Here is an 18,004-nt window from a genome sequence, read left to right as displayed (position 1 = left end):
CTACTTAGAACCTGATACGCACCTGCCATTTCTTTTGTGTCAACAAATTATTATCAACATGAGTTCATGCACATGCTCATAGGCTTGGGAGACATGCAAAGAAATATTTATGGTTGAAGATGAACACTTCAACATAGAACATTGAACCCCAGAATGCTGAAATCACTGTGTTATTATCATTATTGTTATTATTTTGTGAGCCCACAAAGTCGTAGCAAAGTCACAAGAAACTTTATCGGCCCATCTAAACCTCAGACCTGTACTTCAGATCTGAAGTGAGGGAAATAGGCTATGATCTGCTGAAAACCCGGTGTGTTTTATTTTGAAAATGAGCCAAAAATAGAGCGTTTTTCTGAAATATGAGGCGACCCATATTTAAGCAGGCTGAATAAAGGGACGGGGACTAGTTAGACCAGAACTCACAGGTTCAAGTTGCTCCACTGTCACGTCTCCTTGGTTCTACACGGGGCAGCGGCTTCTCTCCCTCCCACCCACTCGCTCACTCTCTTGGACCGCGCGGAGCCGAAACGACCACACAGCAACCCAGTATTACAAGAAAACTGGGACCGTAGAATTCTTGGCCTACTGAGCAGATGATGGCTGTTTCTGTGAGCGGTTTTGTTGTTACCATGAGCTTCATGCAAACGACACGTTGCTGGCTCCTCCTGCATCCTGGAGCGACAATGAAGAAACGCAGCAATGAGAAAGGTCCTTGCCAGCTTTTATCATTTTTACAACGTGCCATTTTCCCTCCCATCAGGCGTTACAGGTGTGTTGAACCATGCGGTTCGCTGGAGACGCTGTCAGCCGGGCTGATTTGAATTTAGCCCAACCAAGCCTCAGTCAGATCAGCTGCAGGTACAGTAGGTTGACCTCTGACGTCATCCTTCCCCTCACAGCAGGAGCAACAGGTCGTCCTGTTCGCACTCAGGTTGAAGGAGGTGGTTCCTTCTCTTTCTGGCCTTGCTCACCTGGTAGCTGACCTGGCAGCATGTCCCAGAGCTCCCCTGGGCTCAGGTGCCTCCCTCCAGCGCTGTGGTGTCATGAATTTCATTGGTTGTTGTTGCTAATCTGGTCGTGACAATCCTGTAAATTCAGTGGTGTTTGAGCCGTTCTGGGGGCCATGACGCGGGTTGTTGTACTCGCAGCTTTGCAGCAGGATCATCAAGAATAACAGCAAAGCTTCAGCAGCACAGCAGGATCCTTGTAGACTCTGAACATACTCTCACATTTTACCCGATACAGACCCCCCCCCCCCCCCCCCTCCCGCGCCGTGCGTCCTTGGAAACCCCCCCCCCAGATTCATTTGTATTCGCATCGTCCTGACAGTGTCACGCTCCTCGGCTGCCTCTGTGATGAGAGGAAGGGAGGGAGGAGATGAAGGAGAGAGAGAGGGGGGGGGGGAGAGACAGGGAGAGGGGAGGGGGGAGATGCCAGGCTGTCAAGGTGAACCTAAAAACCTCCCTCCTTTCCAGCCTTGGCGTCCACAAACACGACGCACAGCTCACGGTTGCACCGCGCAGGGAGCGCGGAGGAGCTCGCAGCTTTTACCGGCTGATTACCTGACGGGAGCCGGTGGATGGTACACACAGCGACCGGGAGGAGGTGGAGGGAAGAAGGTTGTGGGTTTTTTTGTTTTTCTTTACCTTGGGATTTTTTTTTTATTATTTTTTAAAATTCTGTACATGAAACTTGGAAGTCACGGAGAGAGTTGAGTGCGTCATCTCGTCAGAGAAGGTGAGTGTTTCACCTCGGTGCGAACAACAAAGACCAGCAGGTGAGCCGACCTGGGAGCCGCTCCATCATCCAGGACGCCTCAGTGCAGACGCTGCGTCTCCTTCATCTGGCCTCATGTGGGGATGGCTCGTGTTCTGGAGTTTTCACGCACGCATACACACACACACACACACACGCACGTTTTGTCATTGTTATTTTGCTGCTGTAAAATTTTCTCACAGTGAAACCAAATGTCTGGTGTTCCACGGCGTCTGTCAGCTCTCACGACACCGGAGCCCCTAGGAGCTCCTGCCCGCTGCTTTTGGTTAATGACGGATTTTTAATGTTTAATAAATCCGGTTCTTCCTGCGTTGTCAGGCAGGTTTTGGAGGAGCTGAAAGTCATGTGTGTGTTTTACATCCGCTTTTTATATGTTCTCAAACTGGATTTTCTCAGATGATCGATCCTCCATTAAAATGAAAAAGGCGACCAATTAAAAAAAAGACACTAAAAATAGTATCCTGCAGCACCTTTTGTTCTTAATGGCCTGTAATTTATCCGATTTTTATAGTTTCTCTCCTCTGTCTCTGAGTACTCAGCTGTTTACTAATGAATGAGTGATGCAGCTGAGAGGTTCAAACAAACTCAGCTGTGAATTGCTGGACACCAAACACCTACATTGAAAAGCTCCTTTGTGGGTATTGAACTGCTTGTGTTGTCGCTACCGACTCATGTTAAAGTTATAATGTGGGGCTTTTGTCTCCTCCTGCTGGCAGTGACAGTTACTACAGGCGTGCGGCTCTGTTGCCGCCTGCTTGGTGACTCAACATTTCCCCGTTTGCAGCGTATCCTTAGTTAGCTTTTGATTCGTTAGGCAATTAAATGAAAGCACAACTAATCATTGTTGGCCTCCAGATGAGCGTCACCAGTGACATCACCACTTTACCTCTGTGTGAGCACTTAAATTCCTCAAGAATATAGCAAATTTTAAGTTTTTTTTTTTTTTCATGCTAAAAACAGAGCGGTAGCTTTGAGGCTAACGGCTTCTACAGCCGGCGTGAGTCCCAGCCGTCCAGGACCAGATTCACCCAGCGGCGAGTGGCTGAATGAGCATGGCGCCGCCTTGTTTGCCTGAATGTATGAGACATTTATTTATCAAAAAAATACATAATAAATAAAAATATAATACTTACAATACTACGGCATTAGATCAACTGGCAACTCTTTTATCAGGCAGCACACTGCATCATGTGTGACCATCTTGTCATGATACTCAGTTACAAGTGGGAACACACAGATGTCTGTAGCAAATTGAAACATTTACCCATCAGGCTCTTGCTTCCTGCCTGCCAGACTAAATCGAGGGTTTAAAAAGTCCCCCGATGTGAACGAACAAATCAGTGCAGTCGGGCGCCTTATGACTGTTGCGTCTTCTCCTCTAGTGAGTCACGCTGTTGCTTTGCTTCTGTTTAGGAGAAAGATTTATCTTCGTCCCGGCTTTAGGAGAACTTCACCAGCACCATCACCCCCCCCCCCACACACACACACACACACACACCCCCGGTTGAACAAAACAACAACCACAGTGCAATTTCCTCAAGCGGCAGCGTTAGACTAATGTACTCCAGTCACGGCCGCAGGCCCGGGTGGAGCGCTTAAACCCCTTCAAGTCGCACGTATCATGGTGCGACATTCCACCTCCCCTTTATGGAGGCGGAGTTAAGATCGAAAGCCCCCTGAAGTCGTATACGTGTTGCGGTACGATTCTTGCTGCTCTTACTCTACATCCCAAGTGCATCACATCATGTTGATATCTCATCGGGTTAAATTGAGCCAAAACCACTTCGTACACAATTCCCAATTTACCCAATTAGTTTGCAAAGTTGCACAGCAAACACGTACGCCGTAAGGTCCATGAGCCACGGCGGGATGCTGTCACATTTTACTGGAATATCGATGGAGGACTGCGAACGCAAGTGTCGTGACGCGAGAACTCAGGAGGAGAAGAAGAAAACATTTTGGATTATCAATGAGGGAGAAGAAGGCAGCTTAAAAAAATATTATGAATAACTTTTTTATGATTGCTGATTACGACACAGATAAATGCGAACAATGAAAGTAGTTGGATCCTGCATATGTGTTACTGTGTTACTGCACACGTGTGGGTGCGGAGGCTGAGGTGGGAAGCGTTCGCGGCTGCTCTTTGGTGAGTGGATCAGGCAGGAAGCGTGTGGAGGAGCCGAGGCTCCGTTCCGCATCAGCGCTCGCAGATTGAAATATCAGCGGTGGTTCGACCTCAGCGAGGCTCCCTGCTGATGAATCACCTCTGCTCGACAATTCAAATGACAACAAACACGGGAGCGAGGCTCTCAAGTGATGTGGAGGTGGAAAAGAAGACATGAACACCACGGCTCAGCTCGTGCTATAAATGTTGCGCGGTGAAAGTGCTTGATGCAAAAATAAAATACAATCCTCTCTGAGGAAAAAAAACCAAACAAACTCAGGGAAATAGTAGGAGTCGGATCTCTCTGACGATGAATGTCGCTCTGAGGTTTGCGTGTGATGCAGCAGATAAGATGCGATTTCCTCAGGAGCCGTTCAGACAGAACCCACAGAAACACTGTGTTTACAGTCGCATCAGTTTGAGTAGAAGCAGCTCCTGTCCTCTGTTGTCATTCGTGGTTTGACTGAAAGCTATTACACAGGAACTAGCATACGCAGGAACTAGCATACGCAGGGACTAGCATACGCAGGGACTAGCATACGCAGGGACTAGCACATACAGAAACTAGCTTACGCAGCAACTAACACATAGAGGAAGACATAGAAACTATTATATGCAGGCACTAGCTTATGCAGCAACTAGCAAACATAGAAACTAGCATACGCTGAAACTAGCCTACAAAGAAACTAGTATACGTAGAAACTAGCCTACGCAGAAAATAGCACTTACAGAAACCAGCATATGTAGCAACTAGCACAAATAGAAACTAGCTTACGCAGTAACTCGCATTCAAAGACACGACCTTATGCAGAAACAAGCACACGCATTGAGATGATATATGGAAAACTGTTGCATCAGGTGTTTGTATTGTCAACAGCTTGGATGTCATCGACGTCCTTGTTTCTACCTTCTACCCTCGTCTACTGGTCAAATCGGGTGCGATGTCACTTCTGGTTCCACCTTCAGGTGTGAAAGGATTAGCTGCTCAGGATTAGCATGATCCTAGAGAACAGATGATGGATCCAGTCAGTGATGGAGGTAGAGAGGGGACAATATATACAGTTAATGGTTTTTGGTTTTATAGTTTTACCATAATCACACCGTCCAACAGACATTTTCAGGCGGTCTGATCTCATCAGCTTGGGGTCAGATATTTAATTAATGTCCGGTTTGGGTGTCGTTGACACGGAAACTTCCGGTCACCTCTGCTGGCTCTGAGCTGATCGTGATGGAAATTTATCTTCGTGTCCTGCCGAGTGCCTGCATCATCACCAGGAGCGACATGTTTACATGCTGACAAGAACACAATGGTTTTGCTAACTGGAGTTTTGGTGGAGCTGAGTTTCTGCAGACATCAGCAGTTGCAGAAATCCCACTCAGACGGAGCAAATTAAGGCACGGAGAACAGCTGCCGAGCTGAAAGTTCTCTGCGCTTCTAAACACATTCCGCCTCCTAACATTTGGGATACTCAGCTCATGTTTTGTAAGAAACTCATTTCTATCATGCGTAGAGAGGAAGCATTTGTCTTTCGTTCACGATGAAAGATTAGATTTTGACGCTTCAGACGTCAGGTTTGGTTCGATCTGACCGCTGCCGCCATGCGCCAGCAAAATGGCTGTGGAACAAAGAGAAGCACGTGAAGAGTTTTTAGGGAAATGACACTGTGCAACTCCGTTCCTGTGTTTCTCTCCTTCACTTTGTCGCCGTGGGTATCGTCTCTGTCAGCTGCTCTCTTCAGCGTGAAACCAATCCCCCCCCCCCCCCCCCCAGGTCACCGTCACAATCCCAACGATCAGCTGACATTTATAACCTCTGTGCTGCGTTAACCGTGGCGAGACTCAAAAATATTTCCAGACTCTGTCTTCTGATAATCACGCTCTCTTGTCTTTGTAGAGCCGCGGGAGACAGAGGCGTCCCGCCGGGGTCTGAGGGCAAGAATTTGGCGTCCTGGCGGTACAGACGGACTCCATCCCCCCCAAAGCCCTGAGGGGACCAGATGTTTGAAATCACTTCTGATGGGACGTCACTTCACTTCAAAGGCTTTCGTTTTTGCCGTTTCTCAAAAATCAGAGATGCATCAGAAGCGGCGGCGAAGTTCTCCACCACTGCAGCTTCACCGGCCTTTCAGGAGAACTGAGACGATGGATTCTGGGACCTTTGAGGGTTTAAATCGATGTTAGCTGCCGTTTGATCCTGGGATTTAGATCCATTTTCCGTTAAATGAGGAGCGTTTCAGCCTGCAACAGAAGCAGATGTCGAAAAATCCTCTGCTGGAAACCGTAAACTGCAAGATTTATGCATTTTAACTTCTGTCTCCAGCTCCAGTTACGTTTGTTTTTCTAATGATCTAAAGACTCAGATTAGCTCTACCCTCAGCATTTGAAAAAGAAAAAAACAAAAAAAGCACAAATACATAGTGTGGTCGTTCCAGCAGGTTTTTTTCCTTCTTATTCTTGTCATAATTCAGACCGGAATCTAAACCGGGGCCAGTTGCTGCTGTCGCCCCCCCCCCACACACACGCACACGCACACACACATTCAGGAGGCCGGAGAGCTGCTGAGGCCGTTTCCAAGGCAATTAATCTCATCAGCCAGGTCGCTGGCGCATCTTCCTCCAGGAGAATAATGACACTTTAACAGGCACATTAGTGAAGATGCTGCTTTTAATTCACGTTCAGGTTTTCATCAGCAACAAACAAGAACCTGCTTTCACAGCGGTGACGCGAGGATAAAAGTTCCTCCTGCATCGGATTGGATTTGAACGATTTGATCACATTTTCTTGAAGAACTTCTGCTGAGTCAGCTGACCCGTGTCTTCGCTGCTGTCCTGGATTACAACTCGCAGGATAATAATGTCAGTATTGTCAACTGGCATCACTTTTTTCAAAATCTGAATTTTTTTTTTTGACTCCAAAGCGCCAAATCTCAAATTCACCCCCGTTCATCCCACCCTGCACACCGAAGTCACTCGTTCCTGCATCCGGAGGAACTCGCCGCCAGTCCCGTCAACGCCATGGTGATGTCGCAGGGCACCTACACCTTCCTGGCCTGTTTCGCCGGCTTCTGGTTGGTTTGGGCCCTCGTCGTCATGCTCTGCTGTTTCTGCAGCTTCCTGCAGCGTCGGCTGAAGCGGCGTCGTGAAGAGAGGCTGCGGGAGCAGTGTCTACGAACTGTTGAGATGGAGCCGCTCAGCTGCCACCCTCCTCCTCCTCCTCCGCCTCCCCCACCGCCACCTCCGCAGCTGCCCAGGGAGCCGCCGCAGTTCTGCCCACCTCCTCCTCCGGCTCTGTCCCCGCCCCCTTCTCTTCAGGTTCCTCATCCGATGCCACAAGCCACCTGGGTCACGATGCCAGGTAACATCGCTGTTGTTGTTGTTGTGTTGTTGTCTTCTTTACATTTAAAGAACACACCCAGCTGTGTTGGAGACACTGATTTGCCTCCTGGACGGTGGCTCCAGAGAGCAGAGAGCCAGCTACGTACATGTAGCTTGAAGCTAATGCTGACTTTAGCATAGCAACATCTGGAGCGACGGCTCACAACTGTAAACTGCCCGAAAATGTCAGTTTACCAACTCTTAAATCGAATCATCGGGTATAATCCTCGTCTTCTTCATCCAGCCATAAACTCATTAATCCACAAAAAATAAAAAAAAGAAAGAACCACAACAGAACATTTTGGGTGACGAGTCCACCAGTGCAGACGCGGAAGGACCTGATTTTAAAAACTGGAACAGATTCGAGTGGCTAGTAGAGGGTACTCCACCCGTGAGTGTCATCAGTTTGGAGTACCGCAAGTGGTTTTATGCACTTTTCGGCCCACAATCATGCAGGTTATGCAAATGCGACGTGCTGCCTTTAATTCATCATCCAGAATCAGCAGAATGCCATGGACCTTCACTCTGCATTCCCACCGGGCTCAGCAGGACCCGGAACCCCGTCCAGCTGTGGCCTCTACAGATGTGATCGGAGTGCATTTGCATGCGTTTCTCCGTATTCAGACACAAATCACGTGTGACTTGGGGGTGTAAACCAGATCCAGCAGAGGTCCGGTGGTCAGCCTGCACCTCTCCAGCGGTTCAGTTGAGGTGCTCCAGCAGGCCGTCGCTCCTAATCTTTCTACTGCTGCGCATAAAATTACCGACAAATCCAAGCTGTCACATCTTATTTGCTACGAATCTACGAGTCAGCTTGATATTTCACTCATACTTGCGCTAGTCGAAGGAAAAACATCATTCAAGTTCCCGGAGCAGAGACGGATGAACACACTCATTGTGTAGCAAGGACAGAAATGAATTCATGACAGACGGATTTCACATGCGGATAGAAAAACAGACATAGGAGGTGGAGGATTTGTGTCAGTTTTTTTTTTTATTAAATTTTTTTTTTATTCTAGACTCCCGGTTGCCAGCCCCCCACCCCCCTCCGTCCCCGCCTGCGGTCTCCCACAGGGTGTCATGGTGACAGCTGCCGATGAGGCGTGGGCGGTTACTGTGGAGGCCGAGTAGTGACAGAGCCAGAAACAACACAGTCGGGTTGAAGTTAAAAATGAAAGAAAGAAAAGAAACTGAAAGATAAGAAAGACGGAGTGAAAGTCTACAGCCAAACGAGAGAGAGAAAAGATCCGTGTGGTAGATGATGGTTTTTCCGTATCTTCTCTAAAGGAGTCTGTCAGCTGTGAGGCGTTCAGGTGCAGCCACAGAAATCACCACTTTTCCCAACCAATTGCACGTTCCCACAGGTCACGACACTTTTTCAACACGTGATAACGCGCGTCTGTCTTCTCGTAACTGCGTCACGCGCTCGGACACAATCGGCTTGTGGACGCACATCAACCAGAACTGAAAAGCGGGGATCCGTGAGGTATCGCGGTGGCGCATCGGTGGAGATTCGTCCCAGTGAAGCAGCACAGAGACGGTTGTTCCTTTTCAGGTTTTCAGCCTTTGTTCTGTGAATTATAGATGAAGGAAGTCACGCTTTCTCAGCCTGGGTGCGTCGATTCAAATAATGCTGACTAAAAAGTAATAAATCAAGCTACAAATTATTCAGAACCAAAAACACACACCATCTGCTCGTGATCCACATCATCCAGCCCCTCCGTAGAGGGCGCGGCTGCATGTGCTAACCAGACATTGCACCAGAATAGCAGGTAAACACCGACGCTGGAACAGATGAGGATCTGCCGCTTGCACTGGCTGTTCAGTGTGTTTGCGTTAAAACTAAAATCAGGGCTGATGGGTTTTATTCTCAAATCAAAACGTTTACCGGGTGATATTTGTCCTGCAGAGGGATTTTTTTCGGCGAAAGTTTATTCCAGATGAGACACACGAGGAAGAGGCCGTGTTGACTCTTGAGGAAGGAAGTGCGTAGGGACAAAATGACATCGAGTGACTTGTGGAGGCTCGGAGAGAAATGATAGAGTGATGGAGGAACCACAGAAGAGGGAGAATCTGTGCTGCAGGCGAGGGAAAACGATGAGATCGCTGGAGAGTGAAAGGAACACTGGAATCAGTCGTCAGAGAGACGCTGCTGTCAGACAGACAGTAAATGACAAAACAAAAGGTTGCTATGTCTCGGCCCCAGAGCGGTCGGGCTGAGACTGATGAAGAGCTTCGGTATCCAGGCAGCAGCAGAGCTGAAAGAGAAGCAGGTTGTGACCAGCTGAGCTCAACAGAGGATGGAGACGGCAGCCTGGAGCTCTTCAAGCTGACGACTCGGACGCGGGGAGACGCTCAGACTCACCGTGGTCTACACATTTACACGAAGCCACTCGATGCATCTCGACTGCGTTGCTCATGCAAACATCGTATCCTGTCTCTCCAGGACTTACAAATTTGTGTTTAGAGCTCCCAAAGATTCCGTCCCGCGTCACTTCTTTGGCGTTTTAAGCCGCCCTGACTCACACGAGCAGTAGCGCCGCACCGAAGGCTTCAGAGTTTGTCTTTATGTCACATCAAAGTGTTTGTGGATTTCCGAGCATCCTGGATTATCATGGAAGATGAGAGTTTGTCACGTTTTTGGGCAGCTTTGCTGTCGTTAGCCATCAGTCCGTGTTAGCTTGCTGCTAAATATACGTAGCTGGCTCTTCCTGCATTCTGGAGTCACCTTTAGGGGCTCAAGACACCTAATAGTGAGTACTTGGAAGGCAAAATACAGTTTTTGTGTAATCTGATGTGGGAGCCTTGTTAGGCTGCTCCATCTGAAGGTGATAATCCCAGAACAGAGCAGTGAGTGAGAACGGCAGCGGCCCAGACTGGAAGGTGATCAGCGCTGAAGAGATGCAGCGGGTTTTTAATAGTTATCGTGTGGGATGGATGTCTAAGAGCTCCACAAAGGTGTTGAAATCAAACGTGTGCAAGCAGCTGACAGACATCAGAACAAGATGCTGTTAAGATGAGGAATAAACAGCAATTTATGCTGACAGCTGCCTGTGAAATTTAATTAAAGGTCTGTCGGAGGCTCCATCTCAAACCAGGGACGTGATTCAGTCCAGCAATGCCTGCGGGAGATTGATGGATGTTTTCAGGAAAGAAAATATTAAAGATTCATTTTGGGGGAGTTTGTGCTTCCCTCAGCCGCATGGTTCTCTCTCTCTCACAGACAGCTGCAGCAGGTTCCAGGAACTGAACCACACTGAGGACACCGGTTTTTGTTTTAACCAAAACAAAAATTAAAAAAAAGACCCTTCAAACTTGACGTTTCCTGTGACGTTGAGGCCCAACCAGACAACTAAAACACGTTGATCACTCAGTGATATCAATGAGCGGACGGAGAGCAGTGGCAGATCGACGGATGATGGACAGCGGAACCTCGAAGAACGTCTCAGTTCCTCTGATTGCTCTGAGTTGCAAGCGGGGAACCGATCCTCCCACGTGCGGTGATTCATCTCCCTGCAGGTGAACCTGTGCAGGTGTTTCTGCTGAACACAAATTACATCCAATTTTCTGACTCTCAACGTTTGTGTACGGAGTTTGTTTACTGGGAATCTTAACAGATTCTGGTGCAGCCCGGCGACGCCGACCCGTCTTCCAGGGTTAATTGCAGCAGGTGTGACTGGTGGTTAATTAACACAGACTCGTGTGTCTGCAGGATTTAGAGAAATTAATGGTGCATTCTCAACTTTCCCTGAAATGTTGTTCTGGTAGCAGCTGCTCAGATGGTCCGGATCTTCACACTGGGTTCATCAAGGAGTTGGTTTTAAAGTATGAATATGGAGGAAAACCTATGACTTAAAAACATCAATTGCACAAATGATCAGAGTCCAGGCCCTCAGGATGGTTGGAAAAGTGGAAAGTAACTCAGGAGGCTGCAAATATTAAAAAGACACCAGCCTGCGACTTCTTCAGGGTGGAGTGACGCACCGAGACAGAGAGGAGCGACGGCTGCAGTCACTGCAGGTGTGCAGAGGTCAAGCATGCAGTTCCTCCTCTGGCCTCTAGGGGCATAACAATTAACGCAAGAAACACGAACAGCAGGTCGCTATAAACTCTAATCAATACAGGGAACCTGCAAATATTAGATTTGATTCAACTGATAATATATCAGTCAATCAACATGTAGAAAGCATAAATAGGTTTATTAAAATGGAATATTTCAATTAAATTAATCCAAAAACAAAGGGAGGTAAACTCATGGTGTATCTGTCAAGAATCCTCATTGAGGCCAAACGTTTTTGAAGGTTTTTTTTTTTATATATATTCTTTAAGATGTATTTGCAGCAATAAATAATGACTTCAGTTACAGTTCTCCTTTTTTTTTAGACGTTTTAAAAAAGTACACTTTATCGTTAATTTTGCTGGAAATATCTGGTGGAATTTATAAGAACCTTTGAAAGTGAATCCAGACCTAAATGGGGACTTTAGTCATGGATTTGCTGGGGATGTGAAGCTCCTTGACCCTCGTTGGTGGTCTCTCTCCTCTCTGGACCCCCGTTTGTGGTCTCTCTTCTCTCTGGACCCTCGTTGGTGGTGTCTTCTCTCTGGACCCCCGTTTGTGGTCTCTCTTCTCTCTGGACCCTCGTTGGTGGTGTCTCCTCTCTGGACCCCCGTTTGTGGTGTCTCTTCTCTCTGGACCCTCGTTTGTGGTGTTTCTTCTCTCTAGACCCCGGTTTGTGGTGTCTCCTCTCTGGACACCTGTTGGTGGTGTCTCTTCTCTATGGACTCCTGTTGGTGGCCTCCCTTCTCTCTGGACCCTCGTTGGTGGGGTCTCCTCTCTGGACCCCCGTTTGTGGTGTTTCTCCTCTCTGGACCCTCGTTGGTGGTGTCTCTTCTCTCTGGACCCTCGTTTGTGGTGTCTCTTCTCTCTGGACCCTTGTTGGTGGGGTCTCCTCTCTGGACCCCCATTGGTGGTGTTTCTTCTCTCTGGACCCCCGTTTGTGGCCTCCCTTCTCTCTGGACCCCCGTTGATGGTCTCTCTTCTCTCTGGACCCTCGTTGGTGGTGTTTCTTCTCTCTGGACCCCCGTTTGTGGTCTCTCTTCTCTCTGGACCCTCGTTGGTGGTGTCTCCTCTCTGGACCCCCATTGGTGGTGTTTCTTCTCTCTGGACCCCCGTTTGTGGTGTCTCTTCTCTCTGGACCCCCGTTGATGGTCTCCCTTCCCTCTGGACCCCCGTTGATGGTCTCCCTTCTCTCTGGACCCCCGTTGGTCGTCTCCTTTCTCTCTGGACCTGCGTTGTGTGTGTTTGACAGCTGCAGATTGTGGCTCGGTGGGACGCTGACGTCAGGGGGACTCATAACGGCGTTTAAGGTGACTCAGTTCTCTGTTACGTAACGCACATTTACATCGTTAAAGAGACCAAAATGAATCCTCATCACTAGCAGGTGTCGCATGTCTGTGGTTCCTCAAAAAGAAAAAGAAATTATTGGATTGTAAGCAAAAAGTGAGTGCCGCTTCATACTTGAAGACATTTTTATGTAAAACTCGCAAAATCTACTTGAGCAAAAGTTGAGAAGCATTTGATATTGAGTTTTTTGAAGTATCAATGACGAAAGTACACGTTCTGCATGATACTGGTGTATTCCAGTACTTGAGTGGTTGTGTTCCTGTCGCTCTGCTCGCCAGCTTTACATCCTTGTTGTGTTTGTTGTTTGTATTTTTATTTATGTATTTTGTGAGTGGAATAAACAAAGGAACATTCTTGCACGTCTCTTCTGCTGGCAAAAAAACAAACCATAAAATAATGATTTTTCTTTTGCCAACGCAATCAGAATTGTTGGTACTTTATGATTCCAACGATCCGTCTCTCTCTCTCTCTCTTTTCAGACACAGATGTGTTCGGGAAGCCGCCCTGCTATGAGGAGGCGGTCCTGATGGAGGATCCCCCGCCTCCGTACAGCGAAGTTTTGGCGGAACCCCGGGGGGGAACGTACCTGAAGCCCGCCCCTCTCCGTGCAGCCCCTGTGCCTCACAGGGAGCCCCAGGATCCTCCTCCGCTGTTCACATCTGAGACCAGCAAGCCCCCGCCGGTGTCGATGTTCCCGGAGCGGGGCTACTCCTCCCTGATCCGCCTGCCTTCGTCCCAGCGCTGGGACTCCCTGGGGCATCTCCTCTCCAACATGGACCTGAACAACTATAACCTCACCCCACCGGGGGCCCGGTCCCTCCAGGCTGCTGCCATGGCCACCATGCCCCGCCGAGAGAACAGGACTCAACATGACGGACTCAGGAGGGGGATGCAGGGAATTCAAGAGGGGATACAAGGACTCCATGGGGGGATACAGGGACTCCATGGGGGGATACAGGGACTCCATGGGGGGATACAGGGACTCCATGCGGGGATACAGGGATTCCATGGGGGGATACAAGGACAAGGTCTTCAGAGTGGAATACAAGGACTTGGAGGTGGGGTACCAGGGTTTCAAGTGGGACTACAGGGGCTTCAGGGCGTCCCTGGACTAAGAGGGCTGGAGCCCAGCTGTGGCCTGCCTACCGCCTTCCCCCTGCTGGGTCGGAGCACCGCCGTCTAGGCTCAGGTGGTTCTCTGAAGGGTCTCCAAGCATGTGATGCACAACATACTGTGTAGTCCGTGTTTACAGCACCACAGTGGAACTGAGGAACGGTTCTAATGATGTGAGGACGTTGGGTCTGTGGGCGATGGGTTCTCCTTACTCTGCCGGGTCAGGACTTTCATCTCTGCGTGTGGGCACAAGAGAAAAAGGCCCACTTTGATCCAGGGTGGTCGAGGCACTCCGGTGTCTCCTGTCACACGGAGGCTTTTTGAGTCCAGGCTCTTCTGGACCCGCAGGAGGAGGCGAGAAAAGATGGGGGACAAGCAACAAATGAGCAGCAAACATCGCTGTCTTTCATCACGCCTTCCTTCACCTCTGCTTCCATCTCCGCCTCCCTTCCCCATGTCCTGCTCATCTTTCCGTGCCTGAGCAACCTATTGTACACGGCTGCCGTTGCCATGGCTCCCGGGAACAGTCTGTTCCCCACGGCGACCTCTTCTCTATTATCAGCTCTGATTTTTGAAGACTGTTCACAGCTTGCCTCCTCTCCACGCCCGCGAGTATTAACACTCGTTACGGACCATGTGGCGACCTTTGGTGGGAATCAGCTGCCACACTTGCAGCCAGGGAGCAACAAGCTTGTCCGCCGCAGTTTGATGCTTTGATGTTTTCAGCGTCGCCTCTCCGACGGACTCGGAGGACGACCACCGGCTCATTTACATGAAACGAAATGTAGAAAATTAATATTATTCTTTTAAGCTTTGTGACAAATGTGAAACAAATTATCTTGTGGACGGAAAAAACAACTACAACAAAATAACAACTTGACTTGCAAAGCTTCTTCCAATAATTTGTGGACTTACATGACAAAAAGAAGAAGAAGCAGAAATTAAATAAATCTCATTGATTGGTGTCAAAGCCTCTGCGTGTTCTTACTTTCGCAACACGGGCCTGAACTCAAATGCATCACATATAAAAATTAGAACATGAAAGATGAGAACTAAAACATCTCAAGGTTTTATATTTGTATAAATATCCACCCTTTTCTTAACCGCTAATCCGTTGAGGGTGGCGGACACTTGGACATGGTCACTGGGCGAAGTGAGGATCGAACCAGCGACCCTTCGGCTGCTTGAGGCCACACTACCTCTGAGCCATGCCGCCCCTATATTTGTATTTATATTTATATTCATGTATAAATGCAGTATCTTGTCAGCCTGGTGTATCAAACAATGAACCCTTTATGGGTTGATGGGGTTCCGACTCTCATGGTGGATACTCGTGTACGTGGGAGCCCTGACAGAGTCGTTGGCGTCACCTGAGAGTCGTAATCGACACCTGGACCCGCCTGGTCCCAACGGGCCTCATGGATACCAGCCGGGCCAACGACACTCAGGTGGCCCCAACGACTGTTAGAGGTCCAACCCAGTAAAGCCTGCATCTCCCGGCCGAGTCGTTAGAACTGAGGAGGCAATAAAAACCGAATCAAGTCCAGCTGCCCGCAGCACCGTTTGGCTACAGTAGCATCACGATATACCGCACACTGATGTGCTCCGATCCGCAAGAATTCAAGACCGCCAGACCCCACACACAGTGGTTCTGCTGCCATGGTTGACAGCAGTCGGACCCTCCTTGATGACCCGGGTCTTTGCGAGGAAGGACAGCGTGCCGCGAAGACTCCATGCTACAGGAGAAAGACTAATGGCACCGAGGTAGTCTGACACCATCGCCCGGCACCAACACCTTCTTTAAACAAGTTCTGGTGGGCCTTTACATCCACAGACAGTGATGATTGTGGCTGCAGCCCGATGGCAAAACTGCAAAAGCCCGCCTGCTAAACCTGGAGCCCCGATGTTTTAATGTGGAGCCGCAGTAGCGCTGCACCTTCAGGGGAAACCTCGACAGGTGATGTTGCTCCAGCTTTGACAGGGAACCTGTGGTGAAACAAACATCTTCACACACACACACACACACACACGAAGCACAAAGCAGCACTGTGAATCGCTGTTGATTTACCCTTTAAGCATCATTAGTTCGGATCAGCAGAATTTAAAACACAAGGCTACATTTAGCATCACGGCGTCAAGCACAAATCAACAGCAGTTGGTGTGAATGTCACGTCTGCGTCGAAACCTTCGCCCACGCCGCCACTAAATAACGGTAATAATGCTTTTACAGGATCATAATCATTTCCAACTCTGGCTTCCATCAAGGTGGCGAGTCTCAACATCAGTCACAGGTGATTGTTGGCGTAAAATGGGGGGGGGGGGGCTATAGTGACCTTTCATGGCTCATCTGAGGTGAAATGTAGGACGTACATGTGTGAACAAACACAGTTAAGAGGGTCAATCATGTCCTGCGGTCCGCGTCTGGGTCTTGAAGATGAGCTGCTGGCGAGCCGTCGCAGGGCCGAAGGTCATGACGTTGTCCTGACTAAAACTGTCCTGACTAAAACTCAGTCTCAGTGCAACGCCCCCTGCTGGCTCTGGATGAGGTCTCTGCTGAGGTTTTCTCCTCCATCAAACCTGACTCAACTATAAAACACGGAGCCAGAGGATGGCATCTGTGAGAGTACGTGTTGCCTGGCAACCTGTTCTGGCTTGTTTACATGTACAAAGAGAGAACATCAGTCTCCACTGTCATCACCACGGCAACATTTGAGCTTTGGCCCCCTCACCCCGTGCCGCCAATCTGATTTGAGTGTCTGCTGGTGATCGAGGCATTCTGCTGACCCCGCCCCCTCTGTTACATCACAGACTCACGGCCAGAAGTCTTGGGTAACCAGAGCACTAATCACAGGAACTTGTAGGTGCTTCGAGGTTATGTCACAAATCACGACGTTCACGGCTGGTGGTAACGTGACGTCTGCAAACAGCGACTGAGCCCGCTCAAAAGGCTGTGAGGTCATGTCACTAATCATAACATTCTGGCTGCCCATGTGTCACATGGCACACGGAGTGTTTGATTAGCGTCCTGAAGTACACATTCTTCACCATATTTTCTTGGCAAAATCATTCTCTTCACTCAAGTATAGTATAAATACCTCAACATTGTGCTGAAGTGCAGTACTTGCGGTGAAATACTTTCCGCCACATGCTCTCCTCCCACTCTCATCCTGGTGGTTCTGGAGTCCCTCAAACCTTCAGGCCACCGCTTCGCCAGTCGGAACCGCCGTGAGAACTTTGGCTATGTGACTGTCAGGACTGCGAGATGTCGTTTGCATTGTGGATCAACGAGTTAAACGTAAAACGTCGTCCGACTGGACAGAGAAGACTCAGACGCTACTGGGCGGTGCGTGGGAGAGCGTGGAAACAGATGTTTCAGTCAGTTTTGTTGTTGTAGGTCGTTGGTTAGCCTCATGCTAACAATAAATAGCCGGGGTTTTCTGACATCTGGAATGACGGAAATGTTGAGAAGCTGAGAAAACAAAAAGGCCGATGAAGCTCAAGACAAGCGACTGTACCTGAACGACAAGTTGCTGTTTTTTGTCCCTTTAAGCTCTGCAGCAAATTTAAGGAAAAGATCGCTGAGAAGCAGAGAATTCATGAGTGACGTCTGACCGTCACCTCTCACCGCTGAGCTGACACGCTGCAGGCTGGTACCTGCCAATCACCTCGGACTGATGGACGACTACTGATGTCAGATACCACCTCAAGGTCGTTGTCATGACAACTCACTGGGAAGAGACAAATGGAGACTAAACTCAAGAAGAGGGACCGCTACGGATGTTTGGCAACGAGCTACGTGACGATACCCCGCCGCTTGTGTCTGACCGGAGCTCAGGTGAGTCTGGAGAAATGAAACTCTGGAGTCAAGAATTTGCACCATTAGAAAACAACTTTAATGCAACAGAGTTTACAGTTGAGAGTCAGAAACACGGTGTAGGGGTGAGGCTACGGTTTTCCTGTAAGTTCTTTAATGAAGAAAGACCAACATCAGAGAGGAGACGACAGGAAATGGACAAAAGTCCTGCCAGCCGGGGTGCAGAGGGAAAGCAAATACAGTGGGGTCCCCTAGTGGTGGAGGCGTGAACTACAAAGGAAGGTTCAGAGTGGGTGCAGAAGACGTGAAAGAGCAGAAAACCAGCAGCTTTTAAGCTCCTCAGCTTGAATGAGCAGCGC

At 48.9% G+C, this 18,004-nt stretch overlaps 1 protein-coding gene and 1 long non-coding RNA gene across 2 annotated transcripts; one reads left to right on the top strand and one right to left on the bottom strand.

The window, feature by feature from the left end:
• The first annotated feature begins 1,403 nt into the window (after positions 1-1,403).
• prr7 (proline rich 7 (synaptic)) lies at positions 1,404-14,792 on the top strand. Its single transcript, XM_086227303.1, has 4 exons — positions 1,404-1,737; positions 5,835-7,294; positions 13,198-13,621; positions 13,793-14,792. The coding sequence occupies exons 2-4, from the start codon at positions 6,955-6,957 to the stop codon at positions 13,899-13,901; spliced, it is 873 nt and encodes a 290-aa protein (XP_086083429.1). The 5' UTR covers positions 1,404-1,737; positions 5,835-6,954; the 3' UTR covers positions 13,902-14,792.
• LOC147248337 (uncharacterized) lies at positions 13,585-17,486 on the bottom strand. Its single transcript, XR_015119574.1, has 3 exons — positions 17,347-17,486; positions 16,927-17,275; positions 13,585-15,835 (listed from the first exon to the last, which is right to left on the bottom strand). It is a non-coding gene; the product is annotated as an uncharacterized LOC147248337 (long non-coding RNA).
• Between the last annotated feature and the right edge of the window lie 518 nt (positions 17,487-18,004).

This window comes from Aulostomus chinensis, chromosome 15 (genome assembly GCF_037954235.1).
Source record: "Aulostomus chinensis isolate RoL2024-O1b breed Wild chromosome 15, RoL_Achi_v1.0, whole genome shotgun sequence".
Classification (NCBI taxonomy): domain Eukaryota; kingdom Metazoa; phylum Chordata; class Actinopteri; order Syngnathiformes; family Aulostomidae; genus Aulostomus; species Aulostomus chinensis.
Note: the sequence above shows the minus strand (reverse complement) of the source record. Positions and strands in the feature narration are given on the sequence as shown.

Bases quoted from the DNA above. Each gene is read 5' to 3' on its own strand.
- prr7 (XM_086227303.1), top strand. From the start codon at position 6,955: ATGGTGATGTCGCAGGGCACCTACACCTTCCTGGCCTGTTTCGCCGGC. The intron at 7,295-13,197 runs GTAACATCGCTG...CTCTCTTTTCAG, and splicing joins CACCTGGGTCACGATGCCAG to ACACAGATGTGTTCGGGAAG. The intron at 13,622-13,792 runs AGAGGGGATACA...GGTACCAGGGTT, and splicing joins AGGGGGATGCAGGGAATTCA to TCAAGTGGGACTACAGGGGC.